Below are 24,433 nucleotides of genomic sequence, written 5' to 3'. Positions count from 1 at the left end.
CCACCACGACTGCGCCACGCATGCACGTGTTCATCCGAAACAGAACAACAAATTCACTTTCATGCTTTTATTTTAATTAAATGTAATGCGGTTTCGCTCAGTACAGGTACGTCTTTAAAATGTGACCAAGATGGGAGGGAAAACAAACAAACAAACAAAGGCTTTAGCAGAGACGCTTAGTTGCATGTTCACAACGGTTATGTGTGTGTGTGTGTGTGTGTGTGTAATGAGGCTAACACTATAAACCTACAGGACGGTCAGTGGTTTACTGTCTCAGCGGGACACAACACAGGCTTCGTCTCACTGTGATCACACAGCTGGTAAACCATACCAGGCTTATTGTACAATGAAGAGATTTGAAGACAGTCTGACAGTGTGTAAAGACCGATCACATGACGTCTGATCTAAAACAACAATACTGAGAGATTCTTCTGGACAAAATCTAATGAGAGACCAATCCCAGAATGCACTGCGCAGAAGACGAGAAAACTGTTGATCGTACACATGTTTGTATTTCATTCAGTACTGAAAGAATCCATGATAGTTTAATACTAACTATCTCTAATATGTGTGTGTGTGTATTATGTGGTGTTGTTAGTGTTAACTAAAATTAAGATTATTTAAATTATTTTCTGAAAATGAATTACAGCTGAAATAAATGAGCTAAACTTAAAACGCTTAAAAAACGAACTGAAATAAGTTGAACTACTAAAATGACTAAAACGTTTTAATGTAAAGAAATAATAATAATAATAACAAGGGCAAAAGCACTTACTAAAATGAAAACTGAAAATATAAAAAATAAAAAGCTAATGCAAAACAAACAGTTTTTCAAAACAAAACATTTCAATTTTTTTTTAGAAAAATATTTTAGTAAAAATGTAAAGTCTAAATGTAAATTAATATAGGAAATAATAATTGAACTTTTTTAAATAAAATTAGTGTAAATTAAAAGTATTTAAATGTAATAAATTGAAAAAGAACAATAATTTTAATGCTAAATGTAAAATAATTTTTGTAATTTTGAGGTCACATGACAACTGTGCATCATACTTTGAAATGTTCATCATGGAATAATGCCTAGTTTGAAAAAAAATAGCATGCAGTGTGCACTGTAGTATGCAGTATGCACTGTGTAGTATGCAGTGTGCACTGTGTAGTATGCAGTGCGCTAGTATTCTATATACACGCTTTAACATGACCAGCAAGAGCTGATGCGAAGGCCTGAGACAACAATTATAAAGCACTATGTGAATGAGCCCTTAGCAGGCAGCTGCCTATTTAGACAGCAAGGCAGCGCACTAGGTTTTGGAACGGAGCGTATATATTTCCCGACCTCATCTTGTTTGGGCTGAAGTCTGAGTTTGACATGACAGCTCTGAAATGGCTTTTGGAAGAAGAGAGACGGCCGTATCAACACATGGAACAGGCAGAAAGACAGAACATTTCTACTACATCTAATGAGAAAAGAAGCCTGGAGGCAGAAGCCATGCACACACACACACACACACACACACACACTCTCAGCGGGGTGTCACAGCAACAATTAGGTTCATTTAAGGATGATTAGTAAGTGTGTTAACTTCACACATGCTCGGCACGTGTGTGTGACAGCGGAGCGGCTCAGAGCGCTGCTAGCTCAGATCATCTGCACAGTTCTTTATGTTTTATGAATCTGTGCTGGAGACTCTGAGACGTCAGCTGACTTCAACTAAACGGACAGATGCCACTGAAGCTGATCATTACAGCGCTTTAATATCTTTAATAAATGTTTCTGACACGGCAGAGAGACTGAACTGAGATGAGTCTCCACTAGAGTTTCACATCTCAAACTGTGCTCAGATTCAGAAAGTCAGAACTAAGCCTCATATTAGTGTTGTTTTACTACCATTTATAGTTGTTATGAGCTTTTTGTTTTAATTTTTTCATTGTAATGTTAATTAAAGTATTAGTCATTTTATTGTGTTTTTGTAATTATTATTATTTGATTATATATTTTAATATATATATATATAGGCCTAGGCTATGTATTTTTTATTAATTTATATATTCAGTTTAATTTATTACAAGTACAAGTTAAACTAAATGAGAAATGGCAACTAGGTGAAATTAAATAAGTTTAAGTTTATTAATATTTCAGTTAACATTTTATTTCCAGTAACAAAAAAAATTGTTTATTTTTTATGGGTTTAGTTTTGTTCAAGAACAAGAATAAAACAGTAATCCTGACAATGACATAAAACGGCACCCTTTGGAAAAATATATATACTTACTAAATATATATTTATATATACTATAATGCTTTGGTTTTGTTCCATAAACAACAATAAAATAAAACTGAAAACGGCATCAGCATCATACATACTTTTGAAAAAATTATTATATATATATATTATATAATAATCGCCCTGCAAAAGATGTGCTATAAAATAAGCTGAAATAAAACAGCAACTAAAATGCTTTTTTTATGGATTTAGTTTGAGTTTAATAACCCTGCTCTACAGTATATCCACATTATATGTTTTAGATCTATACTTCTTATGACTATATTTCTTGTTTGGGTCTCTTTTTGTATGCCCTTTCTTTTCTGAGAAACATCTGAGACACAAATAAAACATAACAGAGGACACTATGAAGAGCAGCACGTTCTCCTCAGTCAGCTGATGTGTGTCCAGATACATGCGCAGGAATATGAACGTGATTTCATGCTTTGATAAGGTATGAAAGAAGCCAGTGACAAAACGAGATACATAAAACAGGCCTTTATCAGCCGGGGCTCCTGTTATATCCGACACACACCTCCGTTCCTCCTCTCCGGCGTCTCCTGTTTCCCTCGCGCTCCGATAAGGACATTATGGATATACTATAGTTATGCTGACTTCAAATCAAATCACTTAGTTTCCAAGCAACGACTAATGTCCTTCCCAATAGTGCTGCTCTTTTTCCAGTAAACATCAAGACGACAATGACTAAACAAGAACAGAACAAGGACAACGACGGTGGCGTAAAACTGAAGCTTTTCACTGATCTCATATCTGACATTAGAAATAGCATCAGCATTATGTGCACACTTCTGGATAAAATATATATCATGCATTTATCATATATAATAAATGCTCTGCACAACAAGATATTAAACCTATAATGTAATATAGAGAATTTACAATTTACCAGATATGTATGTATATGTGCGTGTGTGTATATATATATATATATATATATATATATATATATATATATATATATATATTTATACAGTGTGTGTATGTGTTTGTATCCATATACATATTTATGTATGTATGTATGCATATATATATATATAAATAAATATATATATATATGCGCATATATATGTATATATGTATGCATATATATGTGCGTATATATGTATGCATATGTGTATATATATACAATATATATGCATACATACATACACATGCACACTATATATATATATATATAAATAAACACACATACATACATACATACACACACTATATATATATAATGTGTGTTTATGTGATATGAATGTATGTGGCACAACCTAAAGTCTCATATTTCCAGGGGAACGTGATTGAAAATTCAAAAGAATTAAATTAAATCTGTAAATGACGCCTTGATTAGCAGAATCCAAAGCCTAATGGACTTTATTAGAGAGAAGGGAGAAGAAAAAAAAAAGCAGATCTTCTCCTTTTTTCTTCTTCCATTTTCCTGATATAATGAAATTGGAAAATACCTTCTATTTCTTTAAAATATTTCTTAATATACAAGCCTGCTCTCATATCATATTGCGCAGAAGGAAATAAGGCACCTTCTCCCTAGAGATAATAAAAGAATTGAATTTTTCCTTATCGGCCCGGTCATCTATTTTTCCACGGAATGCTATTACTTGCTGCCTGCGGTTGCCAGGCAACAGGAAATATTAATAGGGGCTTTTATTAGGCAGGCTTTCACAGTGCAGCACTAAAAAGAAGAAGTGGAAAACATGAATGTGTTACATAAATCTTTAGCGCTCTTGCAGCTTTTGCGCAAGTCTATGTTTCCCTCTTGATTTATCGCACCTTCCTCTCATTTATGGGAAATAGCGGTGTGAAATAAGAAAATGGTACATTACCCTGAAGGACTATTTGAAAATAAATAATCGCAAAGGTGAAAAGAAAGCTGTTTAAAAACCAGGGGGGTTCTCTCATTCTCTCTCTCTCTCTCTCTCTCTCTCTCTCTCTCTCTCTCTCTCTCTCTCTCTCTCTCTCTCTCTCTCTCTCTCGTTCTCTCTCTCTCTCTCGTTCTCTCTCTCTCTCTCTCCTCTTGTTCTCTCTCTCTCCTCTTGTTCTCTCTCTCTCTCGCTCTTGTTCTCTCGTTCTCTCTCGTTTCGTGCGAGGCCAGATTTCGCAGGGCCTATTGAACAGCCCAATGTTTTCCCCGTTTTCTCCAGATCCATCAATCATCGGTGTAATATTCCTTGCAGGAAATGCATTCTATTACGCTCTTTGAACTGCGATGGAGGGAAAGAAAATAAAAGATATTAATAGTTCCATAAAGCATTTCCGCTACAAATGTAATCCCTGAGTTGTGCCGTGATGCAAATATCTTTTGCTTTATATTGATTAATCGCACATCGCTCCATCCGTTCTGGAGGAAAAGGGCCTCAGTTTCTCCGCATTCGTCTGACATGCTCTGGAAACACAAACCTTGACAAACGCCATAAACCCTTTCGGTGGGCATTTTATTTTCATATCTTGGGTGGAATTCAACAAAAATACATTTGATTAAAGCTGGTGGAAGGCCGACTGGCCAGGAATAGCCTGAGAGTTTGGGCAGGCCATCATCTTCAGGCTATTTCTGCTCCAGTCCCGACCACAGTCCGGTTCATTCAGGCGGTGATGAATCTACCAGTCTAAGTACAGGCCTGTAAAACCATTACTATTCACCCATTATACGCTCTACACGACACTGCACTGGGAAAATACACACACAGTCTGAGAGCGAGGCTGCTATTCTGCATTTATTTACATTTATGCATTTGGCAGATGCTTTTATCCAAAGTGACTTTCGTTGCATTGAAAGAATGCATGTATTTTTATTAGTGCTGCCAAATTGATTAATCACGATTAATCGCATCTAACATAAACGTTTGTAAATATATAATATATGCATGTATATGTACACACACACAATTCATGTATTGCCTGGGAATCGAACCCATGACTTTGACGTTGGGAGCATCGACCTGAACACCAATGCACTTTTAACCAATACTAAACTGTGTTAGCAAGGATAACTTGAGGTGATTAGTGAAGGTTTTGCTTTACTTTTATTGTTCTGAAAGTAAGATGATATTTAAAAGCTTTAAATCTACGTGAAACGAATTCATGCATTCCCTGGGGATCGAACCCATGACTTGCAAGCGCCGCGCTCTACTGTTGTGCACTCTTTACTAATCGAACGCAACATTTCACATCACAAATTACACTGTCAGCATAACAATTTAGTTAAAAAATAAAGTTTCGGTGAAGTTTACGCGACAACAATGTACTAATAACTGAAAAGTGTTGAGCACAGACGACAACGCTGTCAAAACAATTCCTGTTCACACTAGTTTTTGCTGTTTACATGAAGACGATAAACGTATTGTTTTTAAAAAACATGCACTTTCGTTTTCAAGCCCCCAAAATGCCGTTGTCGGATAAATGAACGGCTAAAACACATAAAAAGTTTTCTTTTTCAGTTGGAAATGGTGTTGTGTAAACGGCCCCTAAGTGACTACCGGTATATAACTAATGCGGATTAATGCTTTTGTTTTCTCCAATTACTGACTTCACCGCACTCTTAACATCAACCAATAAACATTCCAGTTTCCATTCGTGTCAGAACGATATTATTCTGTATTACACAACATACATAAAACGCTCAGCAAAACACTTGTACTGAAGGACACATATTTTAAACTGCTGTGGTAAATGCAAATTATCCTCTTGATAATGACATTTTTTAACTCACTTGATTGCCCTTGAAATCTCATTGAAATGTGACATTTCATTAACGAAACATGTAGCATCTGCTAAGCAGCTCAAATCATCAGATCCACATACATGTTTAGCTTTGATATCCACATTAGCACAGCTGGCTCTCGCTTCAAGCCATTTATTCCCTTATGAGATATTTGTACAGTAATACAGTAAAAGTTAGATTAATAACATCAATGCTACCACATCGCAGTGTGCTGAATGAATGGTCAGCATCATGAAAGATCATGTTCATATCATTTCTCCAGGACAAAAATATATTCCACACTGTAAAAAAAGGACTTTTCGAAATTGAAAATAAAACTAAGATTACTAAAGTAATTAAAAAATTTAATTCGATGTGTAACTTTCCATTTCTTCGTAATCAATTGTGAAGTTTAAAAACGACGAATTGTGTTTTTTTTTTTTTTCATTGCATCTCTCTGGTTAGTTTGTTAAGTGAAAATAAAATTAAGATTCCTGGAGTAAATACTATTTTTTTAATGCAATGTGTAACTTTCCATTTCTTTGTAATCAATTGTGAAGTTTGCAATCGATTTCTAAGCAAAAATTGTTTCTACAATGTTTTTTTTTTTTTCATTGCATCTCTCTGGTTAGTTTAAGTGAAAATAAAACTAAGATTCCTGGAGTAAATACAATTTTTTTAATGCAATGTGTAACTTTCCATTTCTACTGCGTTTTCAAGCGATTTCTAAGTGAAAATAGTTTCTACAAGCATGTTTTCCCCAGTGCATCTCTCTGGTTGGTTTGTTTATGGAGTTGATATGCGCTGAATTAACATGCATTAACAGTAAAGAGAGCTGGTCCAGATATTTACTCTCCGTCAGAAGTGCAAACACGGTTATGGAGATGGAAGTTGTGTCCATGCAGCGGCGCTCCGTCTAAATTGTTTGATATACTTTAAAAAGCTCTTAGTACTGATGACATTCCATTCAAAGCAGTTTTCCTTTTATCCCGGTGCCGTGTTCAGTCACTCAACCTCTTTTTGCTCCTCCCGTTCCTCTATCACTCTTTCTGCCCCTCCAGCCCATCTCTCTCCATCTCTTTTCTCTGACAGTCTCTCTCTCTCTCTCTAATGAAAAAAGATCTCTCCAGCTCGCTCTACTCAAGACGGAAGATGAAACCTAATGGCTTCTCTTCTCTTCTCTTCTCTTCTGGAGACGGAATATATGCACTGATCCCCTGATGGCAGAGATTCATTTCATCAGCAAAGGCTTCTGTGTGCGATAAAGCCCGTCCCATAAACAACACCGAACACCCCTAAACAAAATGGACCGGTCTTGTTTGCATTGAATTTTTTTGCGGATGTAAACACTCAACAGCGCACTGCATTGTTCAGGGTTTTTTTTTTTTTTGCTGTTCAATTTAATCATAAACTATAGGAGGCAAGAAACACATATGCAAAATATAAGCACTTTCAAATGTGCATGAAGATTATTCCCAGCTAACGTTCTGGAACGTTTCTCTCAAAGTAATGAACAAATGTTCTTCACGTAACGTTGATAGAATGTTTGCTCAGAGATATCTGGTCTTTAATAAAATTATCAAAGTATTCGTTTTCCTGAAACATTTCAGTTGGATGTTTTTTTTTTTTTTAAATGTTACTAATTGTTTGAGAATGTTCAAGTTCAGAATGTTCACATTCAAAATGATAAAATGGAATGTTCCCTTGACGTTCGCTCAACTGACATTTTTAAAACGTTTAAAGAACCGTTAGCTGTCACCAACAGAATTTCAAAAACATTGACTGTATTCCAATTGACCCCTTCGCAGGGAGTTTGATTGACATGCGATCTGACCAATCATAATCCGCCATCCGCCGAATCCGCCATTTTTGTCTGACGAAGCAGTCAGGAGAGTTAGTAGATTAACATCGGAGGATTTGAACTTGAAAAACGGAGTGTACTGACGTCTTTCCGCGGTTAAAACAACATTCCTTCTGATGTTCATTCATGTTTATTTGATGCTATAAATGAACTAGGAAGAGATGATCGGTTCACGAGCAGCTTTAACTGAGCGATCACATTGAAGAGACACAAAATGGTATTTAATGTTTAAATTTCTTTTAAAAAAATTACCAAATTTGAAAGTTGAGACTTTGGCGTGAGAGAGGCGTGGCTTGTCGGACATAGCAACAGTAACTAAAGGGGGCGGGTCTTTGCGAACAGTCAATTGGTTGGAGAAACAAACAGTCCCACCCAAACGCAGGCCATTGCTTGAGTCATGGTTGCATTAGTAGTGAAACACTTGAAATACTGCTTTTGTGAAGCTTTGAAACTTTGTGAATCATTTGATTCGAATCAGTGATTCGGAGTTACATCATAACTGATCTGTGTGAACCCATGAACCAGTTTCTAGAAGGTTTTTACCACAACAACAAACTTTACATAACGTTAATGACACATTTGTATAATAAAACGAAAGTTAATAGTCTCTTATGGGCATGATTAACCAAGAATTTAATCAAATAACATACAGACACTTCACATTTAATGGTATTAGAATATTTGTTAATTGCATTTTAAAAGATTGCACTTTTAATAAAACATTTCAATTGGTTTGTAAAATATGTTTTTATGCATTTCATTGCATTTACACGTTTGCAAGTTGAATCATTTGGTTATGATGTAACAAAGCTGGATTTACTGAAATCATGTGACTTTAGCAGTTTGATACGTGCACCGAATCACTGGTTCAAATAATTGATTCGCAAAGACAATTGGTTCAATTGATTCAATGCTTCGAAAATCTTTTTTCCTCCCATCACTAAGCATATCAAACAAAACAAGAAAGAATCAGTGTTACCTTCAAATGTTTGTGCGATTAAACCTAATGTGTTGTTGATGCTAAGCTATTTAACTGTAATTTGAATTCTGCAATAGCGCCTCTTGTGGCAAGACTGAGAATGCAACCAGTGCAGAGTTTCAATGCCATCGATCTACCAAACAGGACCGAATCAGCCATCAAAATTTTCATTTCACCAAACTCAGATGGAGGCAAAGGTCATAAAAGGTCAATGTAAAACATGAAATGTTATCAGCATCTCAGTGAATAGGGCACATTACACATCTCCCGTTTATACGGCGCATAGAGCTTAGCTTTTCAAAAAAAAAAAGATTGGTTTTATCATTGTAACTGTGGGCATATAAAACTTAATAAACGCCTCAACCGGAAACAACCAGAAATTTTAGTGCACAAATAGTACAGAACATAATTGCTACGTGGTTAAGTTTGCTTGAGGAAGAAATGGGAATAAAATGGCAGTCCATCACGCTGGTGTCATTAAGTGGAGATTTATTGACTAGCACACTCTATATTCACTCGCTCGATGGGTGTCAATATAGAAATGGGATCTCGAAATGAAAGAATGGTTGATTTAATGCATTGTGGTTGCTAAAGAAATTGCATGCATAGATTCATACGGCTGCAGAACGTCTGTCATCCATTTTGTGCTGGAGCCTGATGTCCATTTTAAGTGGCTTCTTTTGTAGAGAGCCATTAGAAGAATGGCCAGAAAAGTTGAATTTAAACTCTGCGCTGTTGTTGCACTGGATTCCAGTTTTAAAACTGAGTTTTAAAATCAAAAAGACTGAAATGTTATATAAAGCCCTGTTATATAAAAGAGAACACTGTGTTTTGTTTAAAAGCTTAGAGGTGAATCTCACAAAAATCTGTCCTGTGATATTTTAGTATTATTTATATACTCTTATAATATTTATTCATATTTTGAAATAGCTTTTATTTTTATATTTTCACTTATATTTTCACTTTATTCTTTATTTTATATATATATATATATACACACATACATACATATATATTTATATATTAGTGCTGTCAAATCGATTAATTGCAACTAATCACATCTAACATAAAAGTTTGTTAATATATAATATATTTGTTAATATATAACAATATATATATACATACACACCCATAAATATATTATAGTTTATTTCTATTTTATTTTATAAAATATGTTAGTGCTGTCAAATCTAAAAAAAATTCTATAATTCTATTTTGCACTGTTTAAGAATGAGATTCGCCCTTATAGAAATTATATAATTATATACAAATAATTACAAACGTTTATGTTAGATGCGATTAGTAGTGATTAATAGATTTTACAGCACTAATATATATATACAATATATATATACATACACACCCATAAATATATTATAGTTTATTTCTATTTTATTTTATAAAATATGTTAGTGCTGTCAAATCTAAAAAAAATTCTATAATTCTATTTTGCACTGTTTAAGAATGAGATTCGCCCTTATAGAAATTATATAATTATGTACATATAATTACAAATGTTTATGTTAGATGCGATTAGTAGTGATTAATAGATCTAAAATCGGATTAATCTAAATCTAAAAAATCGAACATAATTCTATAATTGTATTTTGCACTGTTTAAGAATGAGATTCACTCTTATAGAAGAATTCCAGAGTTGTTTCTGAGCTGTCCTGTACATTTCTTTGCTTTATGAGGGAGTTTCCACAGATGGCAGGTTTGACGACTCTCCTGATATTTCTTTATGGCCCTCAGAGTCTGTGTTAAGCAACAAAACAGCAAGTAATGAGCTCTGGATATGAGGAGGAGGAGAAGAGCGTAATGGACGAACAAAGAAGCCACTGACAGAGAGAAACGCCACTGATGAATTTACCCACAAACCCTCAGTGCTGACTCTGACATCATCTCTCGCTCTTAAACGCAATTAGAGAATCGTTAGTAGAGACGAAGGCCTGATGTGGTCAGTTAGTTGACGATCAGTGGTCTGTGGGTCAAAAAGCAGCGACATTCATTCACGAGGAGACCTGTCACTCAAACAAACACAGAACAGTCCTGCCACTCAACTAAAGCAGCCAATCACATCAGCCGAAAATCTGCGTTTACATAAACGTTTAGTGAATTATGTAACCGTATGGATTCATAAATCACAGCAAACTGAAGATGCACAAGCTTTACTGTCCACCAGAATTTCTCCCGGAAATACCAAATACGGAGCTTACGATGCCTTTTTAATTATGCAAAACCTCATCTGCATATCATTTGCATATGCATCTGGTGATATACTGTTTTTATTGAGGCAAAACAATTAGGACAAGATACAGACTAACAATTTTCTTAATTAGTATTCTCTGCTGTAAATGCATATGATAAATTATATAATTTATATATAAATAATATTAAATTAAAATAAATATTGACACAAAATATGAACAGTTCAATTAATTATTTTATTTTTTAATTATCAATAATTATGAAATATTAACAATTTCTGCTAAATGACTAAATGTAAATTTAACAACTATGTACATTAACTGAGCTAAAGACGTCAAATTTATGATAAATGCTAAATTTGAGCTTGACAGTTCAAGTTAATAGAGAATACTTGACTAGAAAATAGACATAATAATACCAAACAATGCTAATGTTATGCTTATAGCATAGTGCACACACAAATGTCAGAGTTTAATTAAATGGACCTATTTTTATTGATAATTTTCGGTACTGATTAAAATATTATTTTCTTAGTCTTAGTCTCGTCTTAGATCTAGATCTCACTGCAGTGCATTATGGGATTGCCCGATCCACAAAGGATAAATGTGATGCTGTATCTTATAAACCCAGGTAATTAGTTTGCAACAGCCTTTGCGTCGGGAGCGAACCCATGATGCCTGTAGTCTGTGTAGGCCTGGATCTCACTGCAGTGCATTGTGGGATTGCACCGGGACTCACCGAGGGCATCTGGCTGGACAGCAGGTGCCCGTCCTGCGCGAGCATGTTGGACATCATGAGCGCGGGCAGCTCGGAGTACGAGTACGGGTTGATCAGGCCGTTGTGAGGGATGGAGTGACACAGGTAACTGGACTCGGGGTCCATCAGGTGCAGCAGGTGAGGCTCGGGGTGATTCGGGGGGGTTATCGGGGGGATCTCGTAGTCCTCGTCTCCCCCCCCTCCGCCGTTCCCGCTCCCCCCGCCGTGTCCTGAGTAATTCTGCTGCGGGAACACACAGAGAATCGGGACATCATTATATCGCCTCAGGATCGTTGAGTGGCGCTTGCTTGTCAGATTGAATGGCATCACAATAAAATTAAATAATTAAATTAAATTAAATAAATTGCAACTTCCGTTCAAACAAAATAAATAAATACAACAAAACATGTTGAAATACAACAAATAAAACTAAACCTTAAAAATAAAAATAAACTTTATGTTAAAAAAATACAACTTATAAATACACATACAATAAATTCAATATAAATAATATAAATGCAAATATAATAACATAATATATTACAACTTAAATAAAATAATAAAATAAAAATGTATGTTTAAATACAATATATATATATATATAAAAATTCAAATAAAATATTAAAATAAAACTTTCATTCAAATAAATAAAATAAAATACAATTTTAATTATTTTTTTTATTTTAATTTATATTTTTCTTTCATTCAAATAAATAAAATAAAATACAATTTTAATTAAAAAAAATATTTTAATATATATTTTTGTATTGAATTTATTCTATTTATATTTTTAAGTATTTGCATTTTATTCATTTTATTTGACATAAGTTGTAATTTATTTTATTTGTACATAAGTTGTATTTTGTTCACGTTCAAATACAACAAATACAATACAAATATAACTTAAGTTAAATTAAAATAAATTAGTAAAAAAAAAAAAAAAAATCAAATACGATTAATAAAACCAAATAAAATAAACCCCATTTTAAAAAAGTCAGATCAATCCCAAACCTTTCTGTGAGCATGAACAGCAGTAGACATGATGCTTGCCGAGAGGCATAAACACAATTATATAAATATTATGCAGTTAAACATGTAAGAATCACATTTTTGGACGCGTATAAGTTGGCAGCTTCCGATCTGGCTTTATGGAAAGTTGCTGGAAATACGGCATTATCACAATCAACTTTTGGAAGCACAGACCATGTTTTCATAGCGCTAAAGTTTGCGATTGGCCACGCGTCCATATCAATACTCATGCCTCTCGTCAGCCGCGTCAATCTAACTTTTGAGAGAGAGAGAGAGAGAGAGAGAGAGAGAGACAGAGAGAGAGAGAGACACAGAGAGACAGAGAGAGAGAGAGAGAGAGAGAGAGAGAGAGACAGAGAGAGAGAGAGAGAGAGAGAGAGAGAGAGAGAGAGAGAGAGAGAGAGAGAGAGAGAGAGAGAGAGAGAGAGAGAGAGAGAGAGTATTCAAGAGGGAATGAAAAGCAATTCTGTAGGAGGCGATCTGACTGGAGCCCCGTCCATAATAACTGAGTCAAATTAATCATCAGAAATAATATTCCGCTGTCAACCATTCAAGAGCTTTTTTAATAGAATTTTTATGATTCATGTCTGCCCGTATACATCAAACAGTCAGTTCTGCAACATTTCAGAAATCAATTCAATATCATCTTTGTGTTGCCAGTCATCTTCGCCTGGAGAACGGCCATTTATCTTGCAAACAAATACTTTTAGCAAATATGCGGCCGTGGAGAGTGAGAGACAAGGATTGTGGGACCTCAGATTTCACCTTGCCTCGGTGCATTACTCAAATCACAAACTTCTCCTAAATACATCATCTGTCCGAGCGTCTCCACAAGGCTAAAGCGCTAAATGGTATTTTAAGAAAGAGACTTGCTCACTCAGAAGAACATTTTCATTCCTCACAGATTACTCTTTCATTGCTCATGAGACTCGCTACTGTATCTTATTTGAAACATGAAAACATGAATATCTACAGTAAACAATAAATGATGAACATGATGTGATAAACCTGTCAATCTCCTCCAGTGCTTCTGTCTCTGATCAACAGACTGTTTTAGCGAGTAAAAGTCTTTCAGTTTAATTGTACAAACGTCCTTCAGCTCGAGCTTCACGAGTCTTTATGATCCGAAACGTAACTTTGATATTGTTAGTAATATTTCAAATGGACTGAAGCAACTTCACGAGTATCAAATATGAAAAATCACGAGTATCAAATATGATCATCAGGCTTTTGTTTATTTGTTCATCTCTCAATCATTATTGTATTGCATTGCATTTTAAAATTTTGATCATAAAACTAAGCATTTAAATATCATCTTACTAAGACATATTACTGGCAGATATTGATATTTATATGCATTTTATTTTGCATATTTTGAGCCTCTGAATAAAACTGAGCTGTTTTTCCTCTGAATTCTCACTATAATATCAGACTATATGAGCCATAAAAGCCTGAACATTATGTTTCATGCAAGGATTAGATGTTTTTCGGGGGGAAAAATCACAGTTTGAGACATTACAGTCTTTCTCTGAGGAGAACAATCTGCCCGATTATTTGGTTGAAGATATAACCCGGATAAGAAAGAGATCTCAGTGGTGATTCTGGCTCAAAGATGAGCAGATATTCAGCGTGACACGTCTGAGGTCGCTCTATTCTCCGCTCGGTCTCGCTGTAAACATGCGCTCGTGTTGCCGGGCTGGATATTAATCTTCCATATACTTCTGCAGGCCTTTGAAGACAGATGTCTTTGTGGGCTTCAGGCCTCCCCTGTTATTGTCCGCTCTAATGGATGTGAAAATGAACATTTCCTGAGATTCAATTTCCCTCATAATTGTTGGAAGGAAACTAAATTGTGTGTTGTAAACAGTGGGGCGAGCAGCTATTGTGTGAAGAGAGACTGTCGTCGAGTCCTCAGGAGACTTCTCCAACAGAACCTCTTTAAACGTGGGATGAGATGAACCTCCGTAAGTGTCAGCTGATGCAGAACCATCGGAAAAACTGATGACATACAGCTCTGAAAAACTACTCTGATCGTGTCTGATGGTAATATCGTGGTACTTTGACACTGTACACCTTAGAAACAAAACAACATGCTGTGGCCATACAGTTGTACATATCCAAAATACTATGGTAAAACCATGGTACACATTTAAATTGCCACAGTGATACCATGGCCCAAAATACCATGGTGATTTCATGTAATATGTCCAAAAAACCACAGTAATACCATGGTATACATCCAAAATACTATGGTAATACCACTATACTGTCCACTGTGGCGCATGTTTAAAATACCATGTTAATAGCATTGTACATGTCCAAAATACTATGGTAAAACCATGGTACACATCTAAAATGCCACAGTGATACCATGGCCCAAAATACCATGGTAATCTCATGTAATATGTCCAAAAAAACACAGTAATACCATGGTATACATCCAAAATACTATGGTAATACCACTATACTGTCCAAAGGATAACACTGTGGCGCATGTTTAAAATACCATGTTAATACCATTGTACATGTCCAAAATACTATAGTAAAACCATGGTACACATCTAAAATGCCACAGTGATACCATGGCCCAAAATACCATGGTGATTTCATGTAATATGTCCAAAAAACCACAGTAATACCATGGTATAAATCCAAAATACTATGGTAATACCACTATACTGTCCAAAGGATAACACTGTGGCGCATGTTTAAAATACCATGTTAATAGCATTGTACATGTCCAAAATACTATGGTAAAACCATGGTACACATCTAAAATGCCACAGTGATACCATGGCCCAAAATACCATGGTAATCTCATGTAATATGTCCAAAAAAACACAGTAATACCATGGTATAAATCCAAAATACTATGGTAATACCACTATACTGTCCAAAGGATAACACTGTGGCACATGTTTAAAATACCATGGTAATACCATTGTACATGTCCAAAACAATGTACTACTATGGTGCACATCCAGAAATACCACAAAAATAACACAGTAAACGTACATGTCCAAAATACCATGATAGTGCCATGGTGCCCTCTAAAATACGATGGCAATACCAATGTTCATGTCCAAAGGATAAAACTGTGTTGCATGTTTAAAATACCTTGATAATACTATGGTACACATCTAAAATACCACAGTAATATCATGGTGCATGTGCCCAAATTACCACAGTACTTTCTGGAACATTTTTTTTTTAAGTCTACCACATTCATACCACATGGTACTACCAGGGTTCTTTGGCCATGGTACCATGGTGCATTACTGTAAGGAACGGAGCGTGCGCAGATGTTTTAAATCTGCTGTAATGTGGGGAGATCTGCTGATGAAACTCCATTACCTGAAGCTCATTGAGAGCGGCTGACTCATCACACTTCTCCTGCGCATGAAAGGCCACGCTCATCAAATCCCTCCACGTCATGCTGATTTTAAGGATAAATGCTAACAATGGACTCAGTGAATGTTTTGTGGTGAAACCAGGAGGGGACGGGACGTTTGTCAAAAGCAGCGGAACGTCCTTGACGATAAAATGTAAATCTCAAGGTGGTGCCATGTCGAACGGTCCAGAAAAATACATAATTCATCCGCCTCACTTCAGGATGTGATTATATGTATTACACATTTAATGCATGTAGAGGTTCTGCTCTTCAAAGGTTCATCGCAACAGTCAAAGCAGTTGGTAAGAAGACAAATGTTGTTTTTTTTCTCTTTTTTTGCCACTTTTTCCATTTTCCTGCTCCTCCTCAATCTCTCCATCCAATTTTCAAGGATATTAGAACTCAATTTGGATGCAAGATGGCGTTTGCATTGAGTTTGAGGGTTTCAATTTGTAGCTTTCATTAAGTGAAGAGCGGACGCCACTTTGAAAGCAACGCTATCAAATTCCTGAGAATATTTACGACGCTCAAAAACATTTGGTCGCTGAAAAGTCGACTCAAACGCACACATTTGTACATGCGATCGAATGCAAACGCCTTCTGTTTTCATAAACAGATGAACGGCTAGTTGGCGTAAATGATGGGATAATGAAAAGAGAAGAGTTTTTTCTCAGGTTGGGAAGGCGTCCAACTATCTCTGGCATCAATTTAAAGCCATTGTATGCTGTTGGGCTGATTAGAAATCCAACATATGAGTGTGCGAGCTTCAGTCTTAACACAACAGATGCCATTCAGACATAAATCTATTTCGATCTGGCTTATTAAGACCATTATATTTCCACAACTACACTTTTACATGTTCTGATGCATGTGCAAAACCCAATCGCACGACTCTGAAGGGCATCTAGATATGGCTCGGGTTCCTCCTTCAATGTGGGATTTTATTCACATTTTATCATCCAGAAGGGGAAATTCATGCATCTTATCTCTTAAATCAGAAAAGTCTAACCCTGAGTGATGCAGTGATGCAGTTCAGGTCTCTGAAACCAGAGCACACAGTAGTTAAAGGAGGCAAACTTTCTATAGAGAAATGATGGAGTGCTTTGAATGTTATATTAATATTCACGTTTATTAAAACTAAAATGAGCGCCGCAGCTTCACCTGTTACGTAAAATAATATATCTGAATTAGTAAAATGTCTCGGAGGAACACTTACTCAAGTGCAAATAATAAAACTCTGAAAGTTTCTTGTTTGGCGAGGCAAATGTAATGTGCTCGTGTGTTTATAAGCATAATGACAGATTTTTCTAATAAGCATTTTTCTGTAGACCTCCAGCGACATGCGGTGATGGATGCCTGAGTGATCTAACCTAAAACACATCCCCCACAAACCCGACAACGACAGACAAAGAAAGACATCTATCAGATTCCCATTCACTCTGTGAGTGTGTGTGTGCGTGTGCGTGTGTGTGTGTGTGTGTGTGTGTGTGTGTGTGTGTGTGTGTGTGTGTGGAGGGTGGCTTTATCAAAGACGATGTTTTTGGATCGTCATCTGTTTTTATTTGGCTGACGGACAGCACCACCATCATAAATTATCCGAAGACCAGACACACAAAGTGACATACAACCGTTCCCAGAAGTGAGCTGAAAATGACAAAACCTCCTTTTGAAAGCATAATCAGAGGAAAAAAATATTTATAAATGCAGTAAATAATGACTGAATAACTATAAATGGATGCATTTTTAATTCTAAAAATGTAAAGTGTTATTTAGGGTTAAAGGGCTAGTTCACCAAAAATGAAAATTCTGTCATTCATTACTCATCCTCATGTCGGTCCAAACCCGTAAGACTTTCGTTTATTTTTGAAACACAAATGAAGATCTTTTTAATGAAATCTGAGAGCTTTCTGTCCCTCCATTGACAGTCTACGCAACTACTACGTTGACGCTTCAAAAATGTCATAAAGAGATCATAAAACTAATTCAAATGAATTGAGTCGCTTTATATGATGAACAGATTGAATTTAGGCTTTTTAGGCTTTCACATATGTAAATATTGATCAGCAGCGAACATAAACAGAAGCTCAACCGAACCTCACTGGTTCTTGCTGAAGCTCAAACGTGATGCGTAACGCGAGAATGAACCTCATTGGTTCTTGCTGAAGCTCAAACGTGATGCGTAACACGAGAATCAACCTCATTGGTTCTTGCTGAAGCTCAAACGTGATGCGTAACGCGAGAATGAACCTCATTGGTTCTTGCAGAAGCTCAAACGTGATGCGTAACGCGAGAATGAATCTCATTGGTTCTTGCAGAAGCTCAAACGTGATGCGTAACACGAGAATCAACCTCATTGGTTCTTGCTGAAGCTCAAACGTGATGCGTAATACGAGAATGAATCTCATTGGTTCTTGCTGAAGCTCAAACGTGATGCGTAACGCGAGAATGAATCTCATTGGTTCTTGCTGAAGCTCAAACGTGATGCGTAACACGAGAATCAACCTCATTGGTTCTTGCTGAAGCTCAAACGTGATGCGTAATACGAGAATGAACCTCATTGGTTCTTGCAGAAGCTCAAACGTGATGCTTAACACGAGAATGAACCTCATTGGTTCTTGCTGAAGCTCAAACGTGATGCGTAACGCGAGAATCAACCTCATTGGTTCTTGCTGAAGCTCAAACGTGATGCGTAATACGAGAATGAACCTCATTGGTTCTTGCAGAAGCTCAAACGTGATGCGTAACGCGAGAATCAACCTCATTGGTTCTTGCTGAAGCTCAAACGTGATGCGTAATACGAGAATGAACCTCATTGGTTCTTGCAGAAGCTCAAACGTGATGCGTAACGCGAGAATGAACCTCATTGGTTCTTGCTGAAGCTCAAACGTGATGCGTAACACGAGAATCAACCTCATTGGTTCTTGCTGAAGCTCAAACGTGATGCGTAACGCGAGAATGAACCTCATTGGTTCTTGCAGAAGCTCAAACGTGATGCGTAACGCGAGAATGAATCTCATTGGTTCTTGCAGAAGCTCAAACGTGATGCGTAACACGAGAATCAACCTCATTGGTTCTTGCTGAAGCTCAAACGTGATGCGTAATACGAGAATGAATCTCATTGGTTCTTGCTGAAGCTCAAACGTGATGCGTAACACGAGAATCAACCTCATTGGTTCTTGCTGAAGCTCAAACGTGATGCGTAACACGAGAATCAACCTCATTGGTTCTTGCTGAAGCTCAAACGTGATGCGTAACGCGAGAATGAATCTCATTGGTTCTTGCTGAAGCTCAAACGTGATGCGTAACACGAGAATCAACCTCATTGGTTCTTGCTGAAGCTCAAACGTGATGCGTAATACGAGAATGAACCTCATTGGTTCTTGCAGAAGCTCAAACGTGATGCGTAACGCGAGAATGAACCTCATTGGTTCTTGCTGAAGCTCAAACGTGATGCGTAACACGAGAATCAACCTCATTGGTTCTTGCTGAAGCTCAAACGTGATGCGTAATACGAGAATGAACCTCATTGGTTCTTGCAGAAGCTCAAACATGATGCGTAACGCGAGAATGAACCTCATTGGTTCTTGCTGAAGCTCAAACGTGATGCGTAACACGAGAATCAACCTCATTGGTTCTTGCTGAAGCTCAAACGTGATGCGTAATACGAGAATGAACCTCATTGGTTCTTGCTGAAGCTCAAACGTGATGCGTAACGCGAGAATGAACCTCATTGGTTCTTGCTGAAGCTCAGACGTGATGCGTAATACGAGAATGAACCTCATTGGTTCTTACAGAAGCTCAAACGTGATGCGTAACACGAGAATGAACCTCATTGGTTCTTGCTGAAGCTCAAACGTGATGCGTAACACGAGAATGAACCTCATTGGTTCTTGCAGAAGCTCAAACGTGATGCGTAACACGAGAATCAACCTCATTGGTTCTTGCAGAAGCTCAAACGTGATGCGTAACACGAGAATCAACCTCATTGGTTCTTGCAGAAGCTCAAACGTGATGCGTAACACGAGAATGAACCTCATTGGTTCTTGCAGAAGCTCAAACGTGATGCGTAACACGAGAATCAACCTCATTGGTTCTTGCTGAAGCTCAAACGTGATGCGTAACACGAGAATCAACCTCATTGGTTCTTGCAGAAGCTCAAACGTGATGCGTAACACGAGAATCAACCTCATTGGTTCTTGCAGAAGCTCAAACGTGATGCATAACACGAGAATGAACCTCATTGGTTCTTGCTGAAGCTCAAACGTGATGCATAACACGAGAATGAACCTTATTGGTTCTTGCTGAAGCTCAAACGTGATGCGTAACACGAGAATGAACCTCATTGGTTCTTGCTGAAGCTCAAACGTGATGCGTAACACTAGAATCAACCTCATTGGTTCTCGCACGTCAAGCGAACATGCTTGAGCTTCCGTTTATCATAACGGATGTTTGCATTGATGAATGTTTATGAATAAAAGCCTAAATTCAATCTGTTCATCATATAAAACGATCGAGTCTCGTCAGAAAATTTGGACTAAAATTCATATGGATTAGTTTTACAATCTCTTTATGAACTTTTTGAAGCGTCAAAGTAGTAGTTGCGTAGACTGTCAATGGAGGGACAGAAAGCTCTCAGATTTCATTCAATTTAATTTGTGTTCCGAAGATGAACGAAAGTCTTACGGGTTTGGAACGACACGAGGGAGAGTAATTAATGACAGATAGTTTGAGGGAACTATCCCGTTTAGCTTGTAATAGTTAGCGGTGTTTGCGAAGTGAAGTATCTAGACTCGTTTCGCTTGAGAAACCACACTAGCAAATCATCCAGAACACCCTGACAACCAAATAGCAATTTCGCACGAGCCCCACTCACATTTTCTTCAGAAAATCGAAAGATATAATCATCATGAGCTTTATTTATTTATGTCTATATGTGCTCATTTAGACAGGCATGTACAAACCAGCAGCTTTTACAGCAGTGGATTGGATTATGGGCGTCTGCAGATAGAGATAATTAATAAATATCCGGCTAAATGGAACCTAATTGCAACAGTCACACACACAGTCTTATTCACCCATAAATAAAGTGAATGTGCAGCCTACATACCATCTGCTCCAGTCTACATTATTCGGAGAGCATGTGGACGAGGCGAAACATTTAACCTTCAATGTGTTCACTCAAACACCATATGCTCAAGCGCCAATTTACAGTCTGAAATATCCAGAAATCTTTACATTCTCATCAGCCGAGTCAATTTTCTACAGTTCAACAGCACTTGAAGGAAAAGTCTAGGAAAAAATACTTTCTTTTGTGCCTCACTGCCGTCATCTCCCGTATGTGTATGCATGAACACACACACACACCCCGTTCTCAACAATATCATATCAGTCTGGTCGCACAAAGCAGGACAGAGGAGTCGCATTACTGTAACACAACACCTGGACTAACCCTTAGGATTGGGAATCCAGAACCGGATCATTTCAAAAAGATACTGTCTTAAGTACTTTACTTTTGGTTTTCTTTTGTAACACGCTGATGCAAAACAAAATACCACAATAAGACATGCGATATAACTATCAGAGGCGAGTGGCATGTTATTTTCTGCCAGCCGTACATGTGAATCGACTCAATGTTTTAATTAAAAACTCATTTTTCATGCTTTATGTGTCATATGCTGCTTTGCAGACAATTCTCCACAATTGCATATACAATTTATTTCGGATTTTGTTTATTGTTCTTATTCTTATAGGTAATACTGTACTATTGATATCAAAAAATATTACATTTTTATTTTCAAACGTGCACAATGAGACCAAAAACTTGCATTAAGAAAGAAGACAGTAAGATTTAAAAAATATATACTTTTATTCAGCAAGGATACATTGAATTGATCATAAGTGACAGTAAAAACATTTATATTATTATTTCTACTATTTCAAGAAAATGTATTTCTTTTGAACTTGGCATTTACCACTGTTTTCATCATTTATAATCATAAATGTTTCTTGAGCAGCAAATCATCATATTAGAATGATTTCTGAAGGATCATGTGACACTGAAGACTGAAAATTCAGCTTTGATCACAGGAATATATATAGAAAACAGCTACTTTGAATCATAATAATATATCACAATTTTTGACTGTGTTTTTTGATTAAATAAATGCAGCCTTGGTGAGCAGAAGAGACTTCTATCAAAAGCATTAAGAAATCTGACCGAAGGTTTTTCGGTCTTGTCTTTTTGATTGACAGCTTGTGTTTGCCCAACTTTGGTGTGGCATAATTTTTCATTAAACATAAGACTGTTCAGTGAGGCGTGGATTATAATGAGTCGACAGGAAGGATCAATAAATGAAAACAGAACCTGTCAGGTGTACTGTATATGTTCATGCTGTGTCTTTGTCAATATCAAAAAATACTGATATGATTCATTTAACAACTATAGTTAGATGATCCGATCATCGTGAAAAAGGGAATGACACAGTCTCGCTCTGTCATTGCACTTCATTTGAGCATTATGTGAATTCTGGGAAATCTCAGGTCATTATTACTGCACACTGGACTGGAAGAGAAACGCTACGTGAATGTTAGAGACAGAACGAGAATCAGACTAATGATGAACACACAGGTCAGAGCGACAGACATGGAGACCAAGCTGCTTCGTGATGTGACATCAGCCAGATCTCCAGCTGAAATATATACATGATGTGTTTGTGTGTGTCTTACGGCACAGCGCTCAGTGATATCTGCATACGGCGTGTGATTGCTGTAGAAATTGGGTTTATAAAGGATCATTAATTGCTGATCAATTCAAAAACTAGTGAGCTGACGACCTAGAGAGTATTTTAAAGGATTAGTTTACTTATAATTTAATTTCCCCTATCTCATCCAAGATATCCATGTCTTTCTTTCTTCAGTCGAAAAGAAATTAAGGTTTTTGAGGAAAACATTCCAGGATTTTTCTTCACAGAATGGACTTCAATGGCAACCAACAGTTTGAAGGTTCAAATGTCCGTCTCAATGCAGCTTCAAAGTCTCGACACGATCCCAGTCGAGAAATAAGAGTCTTTTCTAGCGAAGCGATCGGTCATTTAAATATATATATATATATATATATATATATATATATATATATATATATATATATATATATATATATATATATATATAATATACTTTTTAACCACAAATGCCCGTCTTGTACCATCTCTGAGATGCGCCACGTATTACGTCATCACTTTTTAAAGGTCACAAAAAAAAATAATAAAAAAAAAATTAAAACGAAGATGTCGGACGATTTTGAAGTTGGAGGAGAAAATGAGATGACATTTTTCACCCTTCCTTACCTTTTTGAACTAGAGAACACAGACAAATAACTTAGACAGATGACGTGACGCGTGACCTTTCCAACGTGATGACGCAATGCGTGGAGCAACTCATCAGCAATTTGTGGTTAAAAAGTATATATATATATATATATATATATATATATATATATATATATAATTTTTTTTTTGAAAATGACCGATCGTTTCGACCCATATTTCTCGACTGGGATCGTGTCGAGACTTTGAAGCTGCATTGAGACGGACATTTGAACCTTCTGTGAACATTGGTATAGTTGGTTGCCATTGAAGTCCATTCTGTGGATAAAAATCCTGGAATGTTTTCCTCAAAAACCTTCATTTCTTTTCGACTGAAGAAAGAAAGACATGGATATCTTGGATGACATCGGGGTGAGTAAATTATCAGCAGCATTTTTTTTTGAAAGTGAACTACTCCTTTAAGGCAGTGTTGGTTTAGTACCACTGATACGCTATTATAGTTTTGGTTTTGAATTCGAGAAGGTAAGTAACAACATTATGCTTCTTAGACGAAGTCAGGATAAAAAATTCACTGATGCGCTCAGCAGACTTCGACTCTTTACAGTTTTATCTGCCATCTCAACAACATTTCAGGTCAAGTCAGCAGTCTTACAATACAAATGTCACTTTAGCAATGTCGTCTCAGGCACAAGCACACTGTTTAACAGCAGAGGATCGCGTAAAGCCTCAGTTATCATGTGAGGACGTATTCAATTGATCAAAAGTGACGTTTATAATGATACAAAAAAATATATTTCAAATAAATGCTGTTCTTTTGAACTTTCTATTCATCAAAGAAACCTGCAAAATAAAATGTATTAATCATAAATCATCATATTAGAGTGATTTCTGAAGGA

General features: G+C 36.4%; 1 protein-coding gene across 6 annotated transcripts in view; it reads right to left on the bottom strand.

Annotated features, from left to right (window-relative positions):
* The window catches only part of tox2 (TOX high mobility group box family member 2), a 140,065-nt gene that overhangs the window by 41,611 nt on the left and 74,021 nt on the right, over positions 1 to 24,433 (bottom strand). For 3 of the 6 annotated variants that reach the window (XM_081380898.1, XM_081380894.1, XM_081380896.1), the window contains one exon: positions 11,775 to 12,035. In XM_081380898.1, the coding sequence (XP_081237024.1) occupies positions 11,775 to 12,035 (261 nt within the window). The remainder of the gene's footprint in view (positions 1 to 11,774; positions 12,036 to 24,433) is intronic. The other 3 variants (XM_081380895.1, XM_081380899.1, XM_081380897.1) reach the window with 1 other exon arrangement.

This window comes from Scardinius erythrophthalmus (genome assembly GCF_964197995.2).
Source record: "Scardinius erythrophthalmus genome assembly, chromosome: 12".
Taxonomy (NCBI): domain Eukaryota; kingdom Metazoa; phylum Chordata; class Actinopteri; order Cypriniformes; family Leuciscidae; genus Scardinius; species Scardinius erythrophthalmus.
The sequence above is the reverse complement of the archived record's forward strand: the minus strand, read 5'-3'. Positions and strand labels throughout refer to the sequence as shown.